This window comes from Lissotriton vulgaris, chromosome 11 (assembly GCF_964263255.1).
Source record: "Lissotriton vulgaris chromosome 11, aLisVul1.2, whole genome shotgun sequence".
NCBI classification, from domain to species: domain Eukaryota; kingdom Metazoa; phylum Chordata; class Amphibia; order Caudata; family Salamandridae; genus Lissotriton; species Lissotriton vulgaris.
Genome location: NC_141699.1, coordinates 982,879,467 through 982,898,855, shown reverse-complemented (window position 1 = coordinate 982,898,855; position 19,389 = coordinate 982,879,467). Strand labels below are relative to the sequence as shown.

Here is a 19,389-nt window from a genome sequence, read left to right as displayed (position 1 = left end):
AGTGACACCTCTGCCCGTTGATAAAAGGGAGGTAATGGACGCCCATCTACCTCCAAAAAGGCCACTCAGGCACCCACTGGGCCGCTGGTGGCATCCAATCAACACAGACAGCGCCCAAATCACCCCCACGCTGCCAAAAAAAGCAGCCCCCAGCTGGAACTTTGATACCGGCACCTCAGCCATTTCCCAAGTGCCCGCTTTACCAATCCGGCCCTGCCCGTTACGTCCTGTTCCTCCTGGTGTATCAACTGGCAAATACACTGCGGGCCCCTCCTTCAGCACGCCCTCTGCACAAAAGCATACCAACGTATGGGTTGGGGAGGGGCTCGCATGTTTGCGGACACCTAATCAGCCCTGCCTCCTTTGTCTCTGGCGTTGCGTGGATCCCGTCCAAGGTCGCAGGCATTAACGCCCAGAATCAAGCAAATACGATGCCACTGAAAAATGCCGCGCCCACCACCCTGACGACACAACGCTGCTTTGTGCCTCCAGGGCGAGTATTCTCTCGCCCGGCAGTCGGCACATGCGCAGCTGTGTTCCTTTATCCAGCTGGTAAAAAAAAAACGATTTCAGGCTCCGAGTCTTTACTGCCTGAAACAAAGCACTATATGAAGCCTATCATTAGGAACTCTTCAACTCCGTGTTTTTTTGTTTATTGTGAGGGGGCAACACCCACTTCGCCCCTTAAGACCAGCTGCCCCTGGAGTGTGTGGGTGTATTTGTCTGCGTGTAAACATTACAGGTGAAATCTCACAGACACCGTGCCATACCCGACTGAAAGCATCTGTACTGGGCCGGACTGGCCTTAGCGGGCATCAGGTGTTTTCCTGTGTGAATAGAAGGGTGGGTGCCGGTTTGGCAATGGTGGGGGTCAATTTATTTTTTGTTACTGGGGCCGGGTTTATAGCGGTGCTGCAAAATTGAACCACAATACCAAAAGCAGCAGTGCTTCACACTTGCACCGCCCAACCCTGGTCCTACAAGATTGCCAGGGCTGCTTTGGGTTCCCAGTCCAGCCCTGTCCCCAACTATTTATCACAAAATAGACTTATTAGGGGGGTGTAACATCCCAAGCACCACCACCCCCAAAGCTGCCCCTCTGTAGGTTAGCAGGGGCATCCATTGAAGGGTGATAGGTGTTTAACAGCAAGTTTTGCCACTGGTTGCAATCCCCAACAGAGAGGCCACGGATAGAATGTGCAGTCGGAGAGCTTTGTTTACTCTATCCTGGGTAGCTATGTTGTTCGTTTTATATGCCAGTGCTCTCTGCAGCTATACCACACGTTTAACGTGACAGGACTGGTCATTGTCAACAGAAGGTTTATAACTCTGAAAGTGTATCAGTTCCACTTATTGACACTCTCAGTTGAGAAGTGATTGATTGAATGGGCATGAAATTTGAACTCTCCGCTTTCTCCGCTTACCCTCCTGAGCTAGCTCCATGCACGCTAGTACATTGGGAGCAATCTGATGGCCTCTCCAGCAGTCCTACCCTGGCCTCTCAGAGAGGCCCTCTATTTTACAGCTTATGGCTGTTTTTTTTGCTTATTCACACTATTAATATACAAGCCTCCTACTGTGATGCATAGGCAATTCAGGGCTGATTTTAGTATCACACACTTGCGCACCTAAAACACAGAAGTGTTGATCTGTGCCTTTCGCCTTCTTACTTTTCCACTAGAGAGCCTGTCCTCCCTTCACTTAGCACACTTCTGTTTCATCAAAGATCCTGCTTCACAGCTGATGATATTTGGAGAAAGCATTTGCCCATACACAGGTAACACCATGGCGGATGTTATTTATATGAAAAACAGAAGTGCTGGGTTTAGTAGACACCCCACTAAAGTCGTACTCTGTCTGCTCTGTTGCATTAAGTCTAGCATCAGAGTGCTAAAGCTTTGTTTAGCCAGACTTAAAACAAAGAATAGATTTCCACATACGCGGTGAATAATCATGGAATACAGAGACTTGAAACCTGTCCTAACAACCTATCTTTTCGCCTTGATTTTTTAACTCGCCCTATGACCTTTTCATTCAAATAACTGATTTCATAAGGTAGCATTGTACGCGGTCGCCATTATGTGCCCTCCCCCTGTGGTCCATAGGACTCTTGTCTTCCTTCTCCATCATCTCTGTTATTTTGTCCGCCATCTACTATTTACTCTATTCATTTCACCTTTTCTCTTACTCAACCTTATCGTGACCTTCAACCTCTCCTTAGTTTTATTTTTCTACTCGCTCACTCACTCTTTCACCATCTTGCCTCACGCTTTCTCCCACTTTCCAGTTTCAGTTATTTGTTCTCTCTCTGCTTCACTCTCTCACCGGACTGAGCATGTTGTTCCAGGGCAGTGACCAAGGACGTCATTTAGAGGTGCCCAGACTTACCCTTCGGTACTCCAGGCCCTGTCCTTGCTGATCTGAGGGGTCCTGAAAGTAGCAGCAAGGTCAGAAAGTAGGCAGTGACACGTAGAATCTGTTCCTTCCTTTAGTTTCCTGTCATTGCACTGCACTTAATCTCTCAGCAGCACATAGAAGGGACTGTGACGTCATGGGCGAGAGGGTCAAAGGGTGGGTAATGCCCAGGGCTGGACTTGGGAACCAAACCAGCCCTGGAAAAAATGCTCAACTTGGCCCCACACTTTTTTGGTAGTTTTATATAGCGCCAACTTGGCCTGAAGCTTTTGGAGCGCTTTACACACGCATCACTTACATTACACAATGTCTCATTAATTTTTTTGTGTTATTTTTAGGCACGGGGAGGTTCATTAATTTGGCCAGAAGCGCAGGATTTTGAGAGGACGCCAAAACTTGTACCTGGGTTCCCCAATTTCAAAGATACAACTCTGGCCCCTAACACCACATTCTCTACCCCCCCCCCCCCCCTTCGACTCTTTGCGCAATACCTCCCTGAGCCCTTCCACTCTCGCCTCTCTCTCTCTCTCTTCTCCATCTCTAATCGCTCTCTCTCTACCTATGCCCACCTATATATCTCTCTCGGCGCCTCCCTTTGCTGCAGTTAAAATGGGGGAGCTGCGGAAAGTGACAGGGACACCGGGAGCGGCCCGGGGCTTTCAAAACCGCCCCCAAGGGCACCGACCCACGGGGTAAATGCCCAGTGGAATAAAGGGCCTGTCAGGTAATGTCACTTCTGCACCTGTAGCATGTTGGTGAAAATGCGCCCATGAGAGTGACGTGGTTTCTATGGCTGTACGTCAGACGATCACATATAGAATTATTCTCTGACATGCACATTGTCTGGTTGGGTGTAGATTTTTAAAATTATTAACCACATGGGGCCCTATTTTTCAGAAGGGTATTTGGACGCTATATTTTGTCAGCCTTTTGAGTGGTGCGCCCTACTTTACAGATGACTCTGCAGCTGAAACTGTTTGCAGCTGTACTGCAGTCGGGCCGTGGCAGCCCTCGGAGACCAGCCTCTTCACACGTCTCCCCCCCCCCCCCCCCTTCCCCCCCTCCCGTGATCGTGTGAACGAGCAGTCCAGAGACGTGTCCGGCTGACGACCTGGCGGGGGCGCTCCCAGAGGTGTCTGCGCCTCGAAGAGGTTCGGTCAGCCGTGAAACAACACCCCCCCCCCTTAACCCTGTCACACCGGTGTAAGGATGTGAGGGCCTGGACTCCATCACTAGCTCTGCTGGCCTGGCATGGCTGCTCCCGTTTCGCAGCGCTAGCTGCGTCACACGTTCCCTGCCCGCTGCCCATGTGGCGGTGCACTTTGTTCAGGGTGGAGAACGGGCAAAGGTTGCACGTGGCTCGGAAGATATCAGGCGCAGAAAAGGCGCCTTCTGCCTCAGCGGTGAGAAGCGAGAGATGTACGTGAACCCCAGCTGGGATACTTCCAAGTAACATGCGCCATAAAGCGAGAAACTGCCCGCTGCAGGCTCGGAATCTAGCGCCTCGAGTATGGAGACGGCTCAAAGCGTGACATGGTTGTATCACCGATGGGTGAGTGCAGGCCGGAGAAATGTTACGTGTGTCAGGCCAGGGTCTGCGTTGAAATGTTTAAAATATAGTTCTCTGTTCGCCATTAAGTTACGTTTTAAAGAGAAGGCTAAGATCCGGTTGACATTTGTTTGGTATTGTGTCAACTGGACAAGTGGAGTTGCTAAATAATGCAAATTACCGGGTTGTCACATCACCCGCGGGTGATTCCAGTGCCTGTAGGTTAGTTGGAGAGACCCTGCCCTTTGTGGGCACTGTAGCTGACACTGGGTGTCGTTTGGTGAGATGAACTGCGGTGTGATTGCCCGGGCCCCAGGGTCAGTTGCTGTGAACACCCATTGAGGAGAGCAGCAGAATGAAGGCGGCGGTAGATCAGCGGTGGCGTGAATTACCGTCGACCAGTTACGGTGAGCATGGATGTGGATGTGTGGTGGTGCGAGTCCCAGTGAAATGTTGGAGTGTGGGGCACAGTGGGTAAATGTTGATGAGGTTAACTGTGGGTGAGAAGTGGTGGGATTGCCTGGTGTTGATGTGAAATGTGGGTAATGGTGGTTGAATGGTGAAGTGCATCTGGTTAAATGATAATGTGAATAAAGTGCAGTGAATCAAAGTTGTGAGCATGACTAGGAATCAATATTTATGTGAGTAACAGTGGGTAACTACCACTGAGAGCGGCCAGCAATGAGAGAAATACCAGTGGTTAAATTGTAAATATATATATATATATATATATATATACTCATAGGCTCTGGTCAGGAGGCAGCTTGCACCAGGCCATTTCTCTTATTAGCGCCGCCTAAAACAGAACCAACTACTAACCATGAAAGTTGGGAGAGGATTTGGTGTAATGGCCATAGCTCCCGACTTCGGAGCTGAGGAACCAGGTTTGAGTCTCGGCGTCGGCTCAGCATCCTGTGATTCTGGGCAAATCACTTAATCTTCCCGTAAATGAATGTGTCCTAACTGGTGCTCATGATAGTACCGGTGCTGATGGTTAACTGCTGGTGCTGAGCACCTGAAACCACTGGCTCAAAGTAAGCACTGGGCAGTACGGGCTACTGGAGAATACTTCGACCTGCAGGGAAGGTGACTATGGAGCAGTGTATGACTGAATAGGAAATTAGGTGGTTGTGGTAGGGTGAGTAACAGTGAAGGGGACACGGAATATACTGTGTTATTTGTTTATATTGTGCCTCTCTGGCTGTTCGCTCATATATGTGTATATGAATTAATATATACTTACCCTGCGTATAATTCGCAAATCACAAGACAATTAATTGTTTCTTTTTCGATAATGAAAAGTGGATTGATCCCTTCAGTACCATTTGTTTCTACTTTTTCATCCTTGGATGTCTCCTGCTCAGGTACGGGAGGGTGAGGTGGGCAGAACCCCTAACCATTTTTTCTAGTCAAAGTAAGCACTGGGCAGTACGGGCTACTGGAGAATACTTCGACCTGCAGGGAAGGTGACTATGGAGCAGTGTATGACTGAATAGGAAATGAGGTGGTTGTGGTAGGGTGAGTAACAGTGAAGGGGACACAGAACACGGTGATGTAAGCTGTGAGTGAGTGCCGGCAAAGGTGAAACGAGTGGTTCTTGAAACATAGTTCAATAAAAAGTAGAGTGAATTCACTTGAACACATAATTTGCATTTATCATATTGATTTTATTGTCTTCTTTGTAAAGTGCAACATCAATCATTTACAGAGTTTCTAGGTGCATTGTGTAGATTGATGGTAGCTTATAGTGTGAATCAAGTATTGGGTACACAGCTGCGTATTTAATAATTTCTAGATACATAAGGCTTCAATGAAGAGGGATGACAATTTTTGACCTCCGCCTCCCCATTTATCAAGTTTCTGATCTGAGTGTGTGCAATGGAAAATGTTTCTGTAGTTTATGAGCAAACAGATGACAACTGTTACTATGGTAGTTTTTGTGCAAAATGCATTCAACTTTGGTTCAATTGGCTACGGGTAGCCATGGAGTTTTTGACCATGTATGTTCTGAGACATGGACCATTTTTTTGTGTTTTGTGTTTTCAGGTTAAAGAGGAGTCTAATGCTCACTTTGAGCCTAGGATAATGCCTACATCACGCACAGTTGGGTCATGGGGTAGTGCATCTGCCAAATGATGATGGCTCGAGGAAATTAACCGATTCGTAAATTTGGTGGCAAACTCGGAGAATTTATGATTCTGGTAATTCGATTTTATGAAATGTATTGTCCTCCATTTGCGGGTTGCGTGAGCACTTCATTAGCCTGCTTTTTAGGTCTGGGTTATTATCTGGTTATCTACAGATGAATTGTGTTATCTGCGTAAAGATCTAGCTGGACCAGCAGATATGCTGGAGGGCAGAGATATTGAAAATGAAAGGGGATGGAATTTGAGGAACTGCCCAGAGGATGGGTGTGGACTGGAATACAAATCGTTGTAGAGAGGCTGCTTGTGATCTTTCTAGTAGAAAGGACTTATAAACAGAGTGACCCCAGCAGTTTGTTACAGATAGTGCAATTTGGTGTAGTGGTCAATGGTTTTGTAGGCGACGGAGAGATCTAAAAGAACCAGGATTCCCCTGTTGCCTTGGTCCACCATCCTCTTTAGGTCTTCAGTTGCTGGCATGACTTCCAGTTCAGTCCTGTTCTCAGGTCTAAAGACAGCTTGCATTGGGGTGCACAGGTACTTCCATCCATTTGACCACTACACTACACCTACCATTCCTTCTTGCAATTCAGTCCTATGTGCCTCCTTTGTGAAGGCCCCTGGATAGTTCAACATTCAGATGGGTACACCTGTGACATCTCAAAATGTCGAAGTGCCTTAATGTTTGAATTCTCCTGAAGAGCTGTGATAATTGCAGATTCTCAAGAGTACTCTTGGTATTCATGCTTAATTCAAGAAAGTTTGACATTTTCTTCAAAGAAATGTGTTATCCTTTGGGAGCAAATTTCCAAATTTCTAGACCTTGCATCTTTTGGCATGGTTTTCCCTGCTGTTTTGCTTCTGACCCCCTGTTTTTTCACTGTGTGCTGAAATTAGTTTTTGCTGGCGTTAGGACTCTGGGCACTTTACCACTGCTGACCAGTGCTAAAGTGCAAGGGCTTTGTATCTAAATCCTGATGATAATTGGCTTATCAAGGATTGGCACATTTGATTTACTAGTAAGACCCTAGTACAGTGTACCATGTGTGCCCAGGGCAGGTAACTCAAATTCTACTAGTAGGCCTGCAGCACTGATTGTGCCACTTAAGCGAGTAGCCTTGCAAACCTTCCACTGCAGCGCCTGTGTGTGCAGTTTGGGCCTGGCAAGTGCACTTACTTGCCAGGCCCAAACCTTCCCTTTTATTACACGTAAGGCCCTCGGTATCCTCAATGGTAGGATGAAATGTATTTAAGACGTAGGACAGGTACTTATGAGTTTTACACGTCCTGGAAGTGGCAAACTGCTAAATTCGGTTTTCAATACAGCAAGGTCTATATCTCCCATAGGTTAACATAGGATCTGTCTAGTACAGGGGTACTCATAGTACGGCCCGCGGGCCAGTGGCGGCCCGGCAAGCCTTTCCTGGCGGCCCGCGGACCCCCGAGACATCATAACTGTGTTTCCCGAGTTTTTTTTTTAAAGTGTCTGCAGCAGCGAGAGAGACTCTTGCTGCTTTGTGGGGGCTGCCGGCCGGGCGATCCTAGGAATGGCCAGAGTAAAGCTGCAGGTGCCTAAGGAGAGGTGAAATACAAAGGCATCATTAACATGCAAATGGTCTTTTAATGACCTGTGAAGTGCTCGGGTGCGGCTGTGTGTGTGTGCCCCGGCTGGCGCACAGGCAGGGTGAGGTGACAGAGGGAGTGGGAGGGAGAGGGAGGGGGAGGGGGACGGAGAGGGAGAGAGAGAGTGAGAGGGAGGGAGTGAGTGAGTGAGAGGGAAGGAGGGAAGGAGTGAGAGGGAGGGAGTGAGAGGGAGGGAGTGAGGGAGAGGGAGTGAGGGAGAGGGAGTGAGTGACAGAGGGAGTGAGAAAGAATGAGTAAATGAGTGGGAGTGAGTGAGTGTGAGTGAGTGAGTGTGAGTGAGTGAGTGGGAGTGAGAGGGAGAGTGTGAGAGGGAGAGAGAGAGGGGTTGAGAGGGAGTGAGTGACGGAGAGGGAGTTAGTGAGGGAGAGGGAGTGAGTGACGGAGAGGGAGTTAGTGAGGGAGAGGGAGTGAGTAAGGGAGAGGGAGTGAGTGAGGGAGAGGGAGTGAGTGAGGGAGAGGGAGTGAGTGAGGGAGAGGGAGTTAGTGGGAGTGAGTGAGTAAATGAGTTGAGTGAGTGAGAGGGAGTGAGTGAGCGGGAGTGAGTGAGTGAGAGGGATGAAGTGAATGAGAGGGAGTGAGTGAGTGAGAGTGAGTGAGAGGGAGGGAGTGAGTGGGAGAGAGGGAGGGAGTGAGAGGGAGGGAGAGAGAGGGAGGGAGAGAGAGGGAGGGAGAGAGAGGGAGGGAGAGAGAGGGAGGGAGAGAGAGGGAGAGAGAGGGAGGGAGGGAGAGAGTGACTGAGAGAGTGAGAGTGAGTGAGAATGAGTGAGAGGGAGTGAGTGAGTGAGAGGGAGTTAGTGGGAGGCAGTGAGTTGGGAGACAGTGAGAGAGAGTGAGTGGGAGGGAGTGAGTGAGAGGGAGGGAGTGAATGAGAGAGAGTGAGTGAGAGGGAGGGAGTGAATGAGAGGGAGTGAGTGAGTGAGAGGGAGGGAGAGGGAGGGAGGGAGGGAGAGGGAGGGAGAGAGAGAGAGGGAGTGAGTGAGAGGTAGGGAGTGAATGAGAGGGAGTAAGTGAGTGAGAGGGAGGGAGTGGGAGGGAGGGAGAGAGAGAGAGAGAGAGGGAGGGAGAGGGAGGGAGTGAGAGAGTGACTGAGAGAGTGAGAGTGAGTGAGAATGAGGAGAGAGGAGTGAGTGAGTGAGAGGGAGTGAGTGGGAGGAGTGAGTGAGAGGGAGGGAGTGAATGAGAGAGTAAGTGAGTGAGAGGGAGGGAGTGAGTGAGAGGGAGGGAGTGAATGAGAGGGAGTGAGTGAGTGAGAGGGAGTGAGAGGGAGTGAGAGGGAGTGAGTGAGTGACTGAGAGAGTGAGAGTGAGTGAGAATGAGTGAGAGGGAGTGAGTGAGTGAGAGGGACTGAGTGGGAGGGAGTGAGTGAGAGGGAGGGAGTGAATGAGAGAGAGAGTGAATGAGAGAGTGAGTGAGTGAGAGGGAGTGAGTGAGTGAGAGGGGAGTGAGAGGGAGGGAGTGAGTGAGTGGGAGGGAGGGAGTGAGTGGGAGGGAGGGAGTGAGTGAGAGGGAGGGAGGGAGGGAGGGAGAGGGAGTGAGTGAGTGAGAGGGAGTGAGTGAGTGAGAGGGAGGAGTGAGAGGGCGGGAGTGAGTGAGAGAGTGAGTGAGTGAGAGGGAGTGAATGAGAGGGAGTGAGTGAGTGAGAGGGAGTGAGTGAGAGTGAGAGGGAGTGAGTGAGGGGAGGAGTGAGTGAGAGGGGAGGGAGGGAGTGAGATGGATGGAGTGAGTGAGAGGGATGGAGTGAGAGAGGGATGGAGTGAGAGAGGGATGGAGTGGTTGAGAGGGATGGAGTGAGTGAGAGGGATGGAGTGAGTGAGAGGGATGGAGTGAGTGAGAGGGATGGAGTGAGTGAGAGGGATGGAGTGAGTGAGAGGGAGGGAGTGAGTGAGAGGGAGGGAGTGAGGTGGGAGGGAGGGAGTGAGTGGAGGGAGGAGTGAGTGGGAGTGAGTGAGTGAGTGGGAGTGAGTGGATGAGTGAGGAGTGAGTGAGAGGGAGGGAGTGAATGGGAGGGAGTGAGAGAGAGGGAGAGAGTGAGAGTGAATGAGTGGGAGAGGGAGGGAGAGGGAGTGAGTGAGACAGAGAGGGAGTGAATGAGAGGGAGTGAGTGAGAGGGAGGGAGTGAGTGAATGAGTGAGAGGGAGGGAGAGGGAGGGAGGGAGGGAGAGGGAGGGAGAGAGAGAGAGAGGAGGGGAGTGAGTGAGAGGGAGGGAGAGAGTGAATGAGAGGGAGTGAGTGAGTGAGAGGGAGTGAGAGGGAGGGAGTGAGAGGGAGGGAAAGGGAAGGAGAGGGAGGGAAAGGGGGTGAGACAGAGAGTGAGTGAGAGGGAGGGAAAGGGAGGGGGACGGAGAGGGAGTGAGAGGGAGAGAGTGAGAGTGAATGAGTGGGAGAGGGAGTGAGTGAGACGGAGAGGGAGTGAGACAGACAGGGAGGGAGAGGGAGTGAGATGGAGACAGAGAGGGAGGAAAAGGGAGGGAGTGAGAGGGAGGGAAAGGGAAGGAGACGGAGAGGGAGGGAAAGGGAGGGAAAGGGGGTGAGACAGAGAGTGAGTGAGAGGGAGGGAAAGGGAGGGGGACAGAGAGGGAGTGAGAGAGAGAGGGAGTGAGACAGTCGGAGTGAGACAGAGGAAGACAGGAGAGAGAGCTAGAGAGAGGGAGGGAGACCGAGAGAGATGTGTGTATGCCGGGACGGCTCAGTGGACGAAGGCGTCCGCTGCAGGGACCTATGATCAACCTCATGGTCAGTTTTATGTTGTTGCTCTAGCCCCTCCCCCTCCCCCACTGACCCTGCCCCCCCACCGATGCGGCCCTCGGACACAAACCAAACTGTAAATTTGGCCCCCGAGAGAAAGTTTGTGAGTACCCATGGTCTAGTACGTCATACCAATGTATCTTCCAAATGGGAGTAGATAGAAAATTGGAGCTGGGTGTCTGTGGATTCACAACTTAAAACCCTATCTTTTAGTGAAGGTGTTTTTTAGATTGCAGGTCTAAAAATGCCACTTTTAGAAAGTTAGCATTTTCTTACTTAGCCATTTTGTGCTTCTGCTGCCTGTCCCTAGAATACACATCTGGGTAGGATGAAAGATGAGCTTTGTAAATGTGCCCTCTACATAGTCACATTCCAAAGGATCTGAGGTGTTCCCTGCATATACCTATATTCCATCAGCAGGCTGATGAGCCTTACTGAGCTAGAGTTGTGGGAGGAGCTGAGACTTGCACCTGATTAGGGCTGTGCCTGTCCCCACAAAACAGGCTCCACCCGCCAGGAAGGCTAGAGTCTTGTGCAATACAAAGATTTTTTTTAAAAAAAAGTTTCTTTACTTCAAAAGTCAGAATGAGTATAAGTACTGGACCTCTGATGCCATATTATTGGAAAACTTCTGAAATTGAGGACAGTCTGCCAGGAAGAAGAGCTGCTGGGCTGTCCAGAGATATTACCACTTTGCAGTTATCTTTGCTGTGTTGGCCTGCTAGCTTCTGCTTCTGTCCTAGGAGTGAGAAGACTGGAGTTTGCTCTCTACTTCCTGCTCTCTAAAGTTTCTCCAAGGGCTTGAGTTGAGCTTGCCTCCTCTTGGAAGTCTCAGGGACTATGTGTGCGTGGACAAATACTTTGTACATTGCCTCTGGGATAAGCCTGACTGCTCTTGTTAAGGGGGTGAGCACAGGTTAGTCTTAGTGTATACCATACTTACCCTGACTAGAGTGAGGGTCCCTACTTGGACAGGGTGCAAACCACTGCCAACTAGAGACCCCGGGTCTAACACTAGCCATCCATAGTTATTTGGTATTTGAGAAGTATGAGGACATCTCTTCTTAGTGGACGTGCTTGTGTGTCAAGGCTTGTGAGGAAGACCATTGAGAAAGGATAGTAATTTGGTGGGTTAGAAGTCGCTGTTGATGTGGTCCAGAAGGAGGGAAAAGAGGGCATTATTGGTCCAGAAGGAGGGAAAAGAGGGCATTATTGCACTTTTTGTTTCACATTTACATCCGTGATAAGTTAATGCAAACTGAAGCTCACAAGTGCTACACTGGTAAACCTAGTTAGAGGAACCCGAGGTATTAAAAAAATACTCTCACTTGCAATACATTCCAAGGGACATATTTAAGAAGATTTAAATTGTTATATATCTTTTAGTGCATATTTTTACAGTTCAACACAAAAGGGGTGGCTAAAAGTGCTTAAATTAATCAAATGTACAAGAATATGGCTGTTTCTTTAACTTTTTATGCACAGATGTAGATTTCTGAATAGTGTTTGTTCTGTGTGTTGAACTTGAGCTGAATAAAATGATAACCAGTGTGCTGACCCCTTTTAGTCACTGGCTGACGAGCACATGAGCTTTAGGCCTACTGGTCCTTTGTTCGCGGTCTGTGTTGTCTCATTGACACTCATGCAATTCTTGTGGGGGACAGGGTTGGATTGGTAAGGTGGGCACTCGGACAATGGGCGATGGGCCAGCATCGGAGTTGCAGCTGTGGAATGCTTTTTTGGTTAGCTTGGTGGATGATTTGGGCTGTGTCTGTGCTGTTCAGATGCTGCCAGCGGCCCAGTAGGGGCTTGAGTGGCATCTGCAGAGGCAGATGGGCCTCTTACCTCCCTTTTACCAACGGGGCGGAGGTGTCATACCCAGTCCCTCCCTGGGCTGGCCCATTAATGTATGCAGAATAAGCAGGGGCGGGGGCCTTATCAGAAGTGGCCTCACTTATATTCAGGTGTGGTTCGCCATTGTGAACTAATCCGTGGACAAAGATTCCTGGCAACATTTTGCATTTATTTATCTCCGAGAAGTTTAAAAAAATGCCTCTTTTAGAGAAAACCCCCTCCTTTTTTTTCTATAATACTTAAAACACTGAAGCAGCGTTTTGCAAATAGACATAATCCCCACATGTGGGATACTTTTATTTTTTTTAGAATCCCCGGGCCTTCTTTTGATCCCATTCCAACACTGTTGGGGGATGCTCAGATCCACAGATATCTTGAGGTCCTTTGTTGCTACGTGCGGCCAGCCTCACTGTTTAATTGAAGTCACCCGCTTCAAGCAACACTTGCAGAAGTCTGCCAGACAGACACACAGACAATGGGAGGACTAGGTCCTGTTAGTTACTTGAGTATGGCTGTAAGCGCAAAGGGATCCAGAACTAGGTTTCCTTGAATCCATTTCTATTCCTTAGAGGCTACCTGTTCCCCGGTCAGGTAGCAGAATGGCTCAGTGAGTTAAGCACTTGCTGCTGACATCAGATGAGAACTGTAGGACAGGATAAACGTGCGAGTCACAGAAGAAAATTCCAGCACGATTAACTCAGTCTTTCATCCTTGCAAGTTCGATAATCAAAGTATTATATAACTGGGTAATAGTAGCACATTTAGCAACTTAAAACGGCTGACCAAGCAATGCAGGAACAAGACCTTTTAAATCAGGGAGGTTCTTTGATCTCAAGACCTGCGCATTACCCACAACATTCACTAGTGCAAGTAGGGTTGCTCAGTGAGTTGAATGTTGACTGCTAAAACATGCGGTAATATACAGGCCACAAGATCAAATCCAGGCAAGGCCAAGTCAACCTCCCACCCTTTGCACATTGGTAACTTGAGTACCATCAAATTGGAAAATAGTGACAACTTTTAATTACAGTGCTTAGAAACAACAGAAGTCGGATATGAAGCACTATGTAAAAAAAAGTATTATTATTAATGCATTTTTCGTAATGGGTGCATTTAGTGTAATTTGTTTAATATAGGATCTCCATGTTCTTATTACTTAAAGTCTATCAGTTTAGTGAAGAGAACATATGTTTTGCATCCATCTCGTTCAAAGTGCCATTAAAAATGTTCCTTAACATGATTAAGAAAGTTGATCACATTTAAGAAGTTTTCTCTGCAGGACATACACCCGGGGAATATTGTTAATGCAGAGTCTGGTGGCTTAGTTTAATAATGCGTCCACTGTAGGGGCCTGTATTAGATCTCACGGTCACAGGTTCAAATCCAGATGGGTCCACTCAGCCTTTCATCCTTCTGAGGTCGATGCAACGAGTACCATTGATTGGGCGAACAATCAACCATCTGTTATTATCACTAAAATACACTTCTGGGTGAATGTGCGCTTTACAAATATACTTGTTATGTTATGTTATGTTATGTTAAAGGGGAAATACAGTGGAACCTCGGCATCAGGACTAGTTCTAGGGCAAGGTGATCCGATGAAGTTGCATAGGAGGACTTGAGCATTTGATCGCCCAATTTCCTAAACAATTTCCCAAACAATGGCCAAAACAGCGAAAAATGACTTCCTTCAAGGGGCAGAGGGTGGCAATATCCCACTTTCCCTGTCATGGCACTGGCCCTTCTCAGTGTTTTGAAGAGAGGCAATTTAAAATCTTATAGTAATTGCCAAGGTATATTGATAGTTTGCCAACCTCAATATTTCAAAGTTATTCACCGTCCAAATCTTGGCCTTCTGACGCCAATATCCTGAGCTTTGTTCAAGGCTCTCGGTAAATGTTAAAAAACAAAACAAACCTTATCTGGTAAGGTACATTGAGGGCCACACGCAGTGGAAGCCTGATAGAACAACAGCGCCCTGAAGCCATTGGCGCAGAGTGCATGAGCTATTATTATTCCTGGAAGAATTAAGTAGTTCAGGCCTTGGGGATCCTAATCGTAGGGTGTCAAAGCCATATGTCATACTATGGAAGTCATGTCTTATGGCAGCCACGTGCTTTGTAGACAAGGCTGTCCAGCTGTTTGAAATCATTTCAAAGCATAATATTTGGGTTGGATAAAATGGCTGGTGTATCAGCTTTCAAAGGGCTCCCAATTCCAGATGTTCTAGCTTCAGGAGTGTGCCAGAGGCACCACCTGCAACCACTTCTCCAGTGGAGTCAAAAGACCAGAGATCACATCCTGAGCAGGAACCAATATGGACACCTGTGGCGACAGCAGTGTCAATGTAAAGCACAGGTGACAATCACAAAAAGTGTGTATTCGGGATTGTGTTATCTCTAGAGGTACCGGGCATGCATTATTAGAATTCTGCTGCAGAATATTTGTTACTTTCTGCAATTATGTACACAAATGGTTCCAGCTTATTTAGTTTGTGTTGTTGAGGTTAAAACGTTCAGGTGCTAAAACACACAATCAAATCCCTGATAAAAATGAGAATCCTTGCTTTATTTGTTTTGATAAACCCCTGTCTTTTGAGTTGGCTGTCTTGACATTTCTAGTTTCTGATTTCGACATCTGCTTTTTTACCTGTATTAAATGTTAATGTCGGATTTCTCTGTATCCGCTACGCCTATGAATGATAATGCGTGCCTTTTTGAATATTAAAGGTTTGTTTACTAAACTTGATTTCATCTCATTCTCTGAGTAAGTGCAATGTGCAGGTAAATGAGTAAAGTGGTGATTCAGCAGCTGACCTTCAGCTGCCTGTGTGTTCTGCTGAATGGAGAATAGGCTCCTTTCAGAATTCAGATGTTGCTTTGGAAAATTACTTTAACAGCCCCCTGCTCTGGAATGTCTGGGCTATTTATTAATGGAGGAGGTAGCGTGGGAATGTGAACTAAGATCAGAACTATGCTCTAGTATGGTTTGTTTAGCAGCTGAAATGGGGATTTTCTGCATGATTCAAAGGCAAAGAAATTTAAGTTTGTCACCAGCTGATCATTTTCATGTTTCTGTTTGTGGTCATTTCATGAGGTGCACTGTACAAGTGGCTACCAAATCTTGTCATTTCCCAAAACAAAGGGGGCAATGCCCCTATAGGACAATGGCTTCGAGTAACTAGTATCAGCAATGTGGTCTGCAATAAGGACTATAGTTAAATGACTTTTCCCATTGTCAACGGTTTTTTCCAGTGTTAACACATAATTTGGCTACAGCTCCTGTAACTCTGATGCTGACAAGAGGGATTAAAAGGCCACTGACTGTCTTATTTGTAGACCCAGATGCAGCTCGTGGAGTCTGCTATGCGGAACTCTGCGAAGTGACCCAAAAAATCCACCGCGCTATGCAGAGTTCTGCAAGCAGCAGAGTGAGCTACATCGTGCCGGTCGTGCTGATTTTTAATGCTGGGTGTTTGTCCCGCCCTTACAGGAAAGAACGGTTACCATGATGGGGAGTGTTGGCTCGGGTGAATAGGTGTGAGCAGATGGAGATTGTCAGCTCCTGGAATTACATGCCATCCTAAGACAGAAGGCTTGGATACAAACCATGATTGTAAGAGTTGGCTTGGCCAGCAAGGAAAATGCATTACACCAGGGGCAAGCAGATCTATTTACCAATGGTGCACAAGGTGTATGCTCCAGTTCAATAATGTTTATGTTTAGGCTTTTGTTAAGCGCATGGCTGCCCTAGGGCTTCCCAGAGCAGAGTGAGAGTTGCTGGTAATGAAAAGGTGTGAACCCCATGTAAGGGGCTACTGGGGAAACATCCATGCCTTGAGCTTTCTCCTAAAGCTGAGTTTTGAGAGAGAGAGAACTCTGTTTATTTAGACCATAGACTTTAAACTTCAAGGTCATATAAAATATAAACACTGCGCAAAACCAATCAGGGACAAGGTAATACAATCATATATAAAAGCACACAATTGCTTTTCGGGCAGCTCTGCTTAAATACTTCTGAACTAAAACCATACTACCAATGCCCCTTACACCTCAATATTCTAATTTTGTAAAATCAATAAAAATATAAAACCCTCAACCCTAAAGCTGAGTTCCTCTTCCAGAAGTCTCAGTCCAAGGGGCATGGAGTTCCAGAGCTTCGGGACTAGATGAGAAAAAGATCTCCCTCCCCATTCGATCTCCTAATTCTTGAAATTCTTTACAGTCGTTTGTTATGTTATGTTAATTTCGATTTATATAGCGCCAAATCACCGACAGGTCTCTTAGCGCTTGCTTAGGGAACCCGTCCTGGCTTTCCCTGCGAGATAACCCCTACTGGGCATCCCCAAGGTGAAGACCAGGCATCCCATTGCGGTGGGGGCCGTAGTGGAGATTAAGCAAGCTATTGCCCAGAGTTGCAGAGTGTGAACCCATGATTCGAGTAAGCACAGAGGCGAGAATTATCGAGTCTGTGGACATTTTGAGCTCAAGACCATGCCGCGTCGGGAATTGAACCCTGGTCCCGGGTCTGATCTCTGCATCAGGGTCTGCCTCCTCTAACCAGTGAGTCACACTTCTCGTTTGTGTAACGATCTTAAACTTCTGGGCAGTACATAATGGGAAATTAGACCTCTGAATGGGAGAGGATCCCCGCCATTTACTGCATTATGTGCAAAGCAAAGCAACTTAAACTTGATCCTGAGTCTCCTAAAAGGGGATCAATTCCGTTGCGGGCTACGGAGACTGAAATCTAAAATGTGTGTCTGGAAAAGTTACCTCCTAGACCAGAGATTCAAAATAATTTCGTACAAGAGGAGCTATAACATTCTCCCTTTGTCAGTACAATTAATGTATAAACATGAATCAAAATTCTTTCATAGTAATCCTAAGGTTTTCCATATTTTTCTTTTTTTCTTTTCAACCACCACCCGTCTAAACATCTACTGCACACGAGCCAGGTATTTTGCTTCATACATTGTATTAATTCATTTTTTATAAATTCACCAAAATATTTTTTACAGAATACAAAACTTATTTCCCGTTTTTTTGCAGTGCGAACAGGGACAAATATACAAGTGTAACGTTATGTATATACAGGTGTATCAAAAACATGACAAAGATATCTACATAAAGACTGTTGATTTTAATGAATATCAGACTGAACCAAAAATGACAAAGAGTGAGTGAAGTACAATAAAAAGACATTACATACAAACATTAACTGTACATGGTGTGTTTACAGAGTGTAAGTGTCCACCTTGTTTTACATTCTGGGACCTATTATCACTGGATCCTCATATATTCTCAATGGTAGAGAAAAGGTCCTACTGGGGTCAGAGCAGGGCTAACTTATTTCATGAACCAAGTATCATTTATCTATACATTGGTTTATAGTGCCTTATAAAGTCCAATTCTTTAAAGGTGCCAGCTCTTGACATCCCTTATAATATGCTGATGCGTTTCAACCTTCTGGACCTAATGGACGAGTTAATAGAAGGCCTTCCTCAGGGCGATGATGTTTGTGGAGGGACACTGTGAATGTATTAAAAAAAAGTATTAAAATCTATTGAAATGGGGAACTTTTCACCTGTTCATATCTCTTTAAATAAAGAAAATTTGCAACATACAGGTGGTCAGAAAATTGTCACTTCGCCATCTTCAGATGGACCTGAGCGATACCCCACTAAAAAGAGTGTCTTCCTTGACGGGCGTGTGAATCTTGCCCTGGGGTCCTCAAATCTGGAAATTTTAAGGAAGGTGGGGGTAGGAAAATTACAAAAAGCCACTGTGTCGTAATGACTATCTTTGCTTAACTGGGAGGCATGTTTATACATTAATTGTACTAACAAAGGGAGAATGTTATAGCTCCTTATTTTGAATCTATGGTCTAGGAAGTAACGAAAACTTGATCCTAGCATCAATAGGCAGCTAATGAAGCAGTTTCAAGGCCTCCTTCGCCAATTCACGGCTCAGATTTTTGAGAAGTAGCCTGGCTGCCGCACTTTGGACAACCTGCAATTTATTTTGGACAGATTTTGGTGATCGCAAATATAGAGAGTTTCCATAAACCAGGTGGGAGACCATTAAGGATTGTACCACAGTTATTCTTGTGGATCATTCTAAGTAGCCCAAAACATGTAGCTAGATCGTCCATCGTGAGCATTTTATCCATCCACATTCCCAAATTCTTATAATAATAATAGCATTCATTTATTCTAATAGGCAGGTATCCAAGAGGAGCAGAAGGGTTGAAAAGCCCCATACTACAGGTAACAAAGCACACTTGCCACCTGGGGTCATCACCCAGTGTTTCCAGAAGATCTGCTTTATGGATGCATAAGCATGTGTTGTCTGAATTCAGACACAGAGGATTACTTTATAATCTACTCTATTAATTACCCTATATAATTTCTTGATTGTTGTTTAATATAAATGTAGCATGGCCTACATAAAATATGTGAAATATGTGGCCGCCTATGGGTTTGAGTGTTAGTTAATAACCCGTATGATTGACATTTAAGTATCATGGTTGCTTGTTTAGAGCACATTTATATGGAAGTCCCTACTTACTCATCGTTGTGATAATCAGGATGGTTGGATTACTGGAGAATCTTTAAATTGATGGGGAGGAGGTGGTAGAGATATTGCTTTTAGCTGCAAGAGTTTCAAGAGACTGATGTTGTTGTGAAGTTAGAGAAGATAGGACACCTGAAAGGTCCCTTAACTGGGACAAAACCTAAAAACATTTTTCCGAACCAGATGCTGAATGATGCACCTTGGTTACCTTTGTTAGAATTACTGTCAGGTAAATAATTACTAAGGAGCAAAACCATGGTCACACGATATATTCCTGGGAACCCCGTTGACCTGTTCCTTCTTCACTTCTCAAATCCACATGCACTGCTCTTTTGAGCCACTGTTACTACCTTTTGCGGTCATGTTTCCTGTTCTCTGCCTGTGCTTCTTCCTTCCATGCAGCCTTAGAACACTACCACTGATTGTTGTAGGTCAAGGTCTGTTTGGACATTCCTTGGATAGC

The 19,389-nt window shown here is 46.6% G+C and overlaps 1 protein-coding gene across 5 annotated transcripts in view; it reads left to right on the top strand.

Moving 5' to 3' along the window:
- The window catches only part of SCHIP1 (schwannomin interacting protein 1), a 1,820,134-nt gene that overhangs the window by 1,621,726 nt on the left and 179,019 nt on the right, over positions 1 to 19,389 (top strand). Inside the window, exon 1 of one of the 5 annotated variants that reach the window (XM_086944216.1) lies at positions 3,505 to 3,967. The exons of the other annotated variants lie outside the window; for them this stretch is intronic. Within the exon in view, the coding sequence (XP_086800342.1) occupies positions 3,926 to 3,967 (42 nt within the window). The 5' untranslated portion in view covers positions 3,505 to 3,925. Of the gene's footprint in view, positions 1 to 3,504; positions 3,968 to 19,389 lie in introns of those variants that run through there. 5 annotated transcript variants of the gene reach the window in all.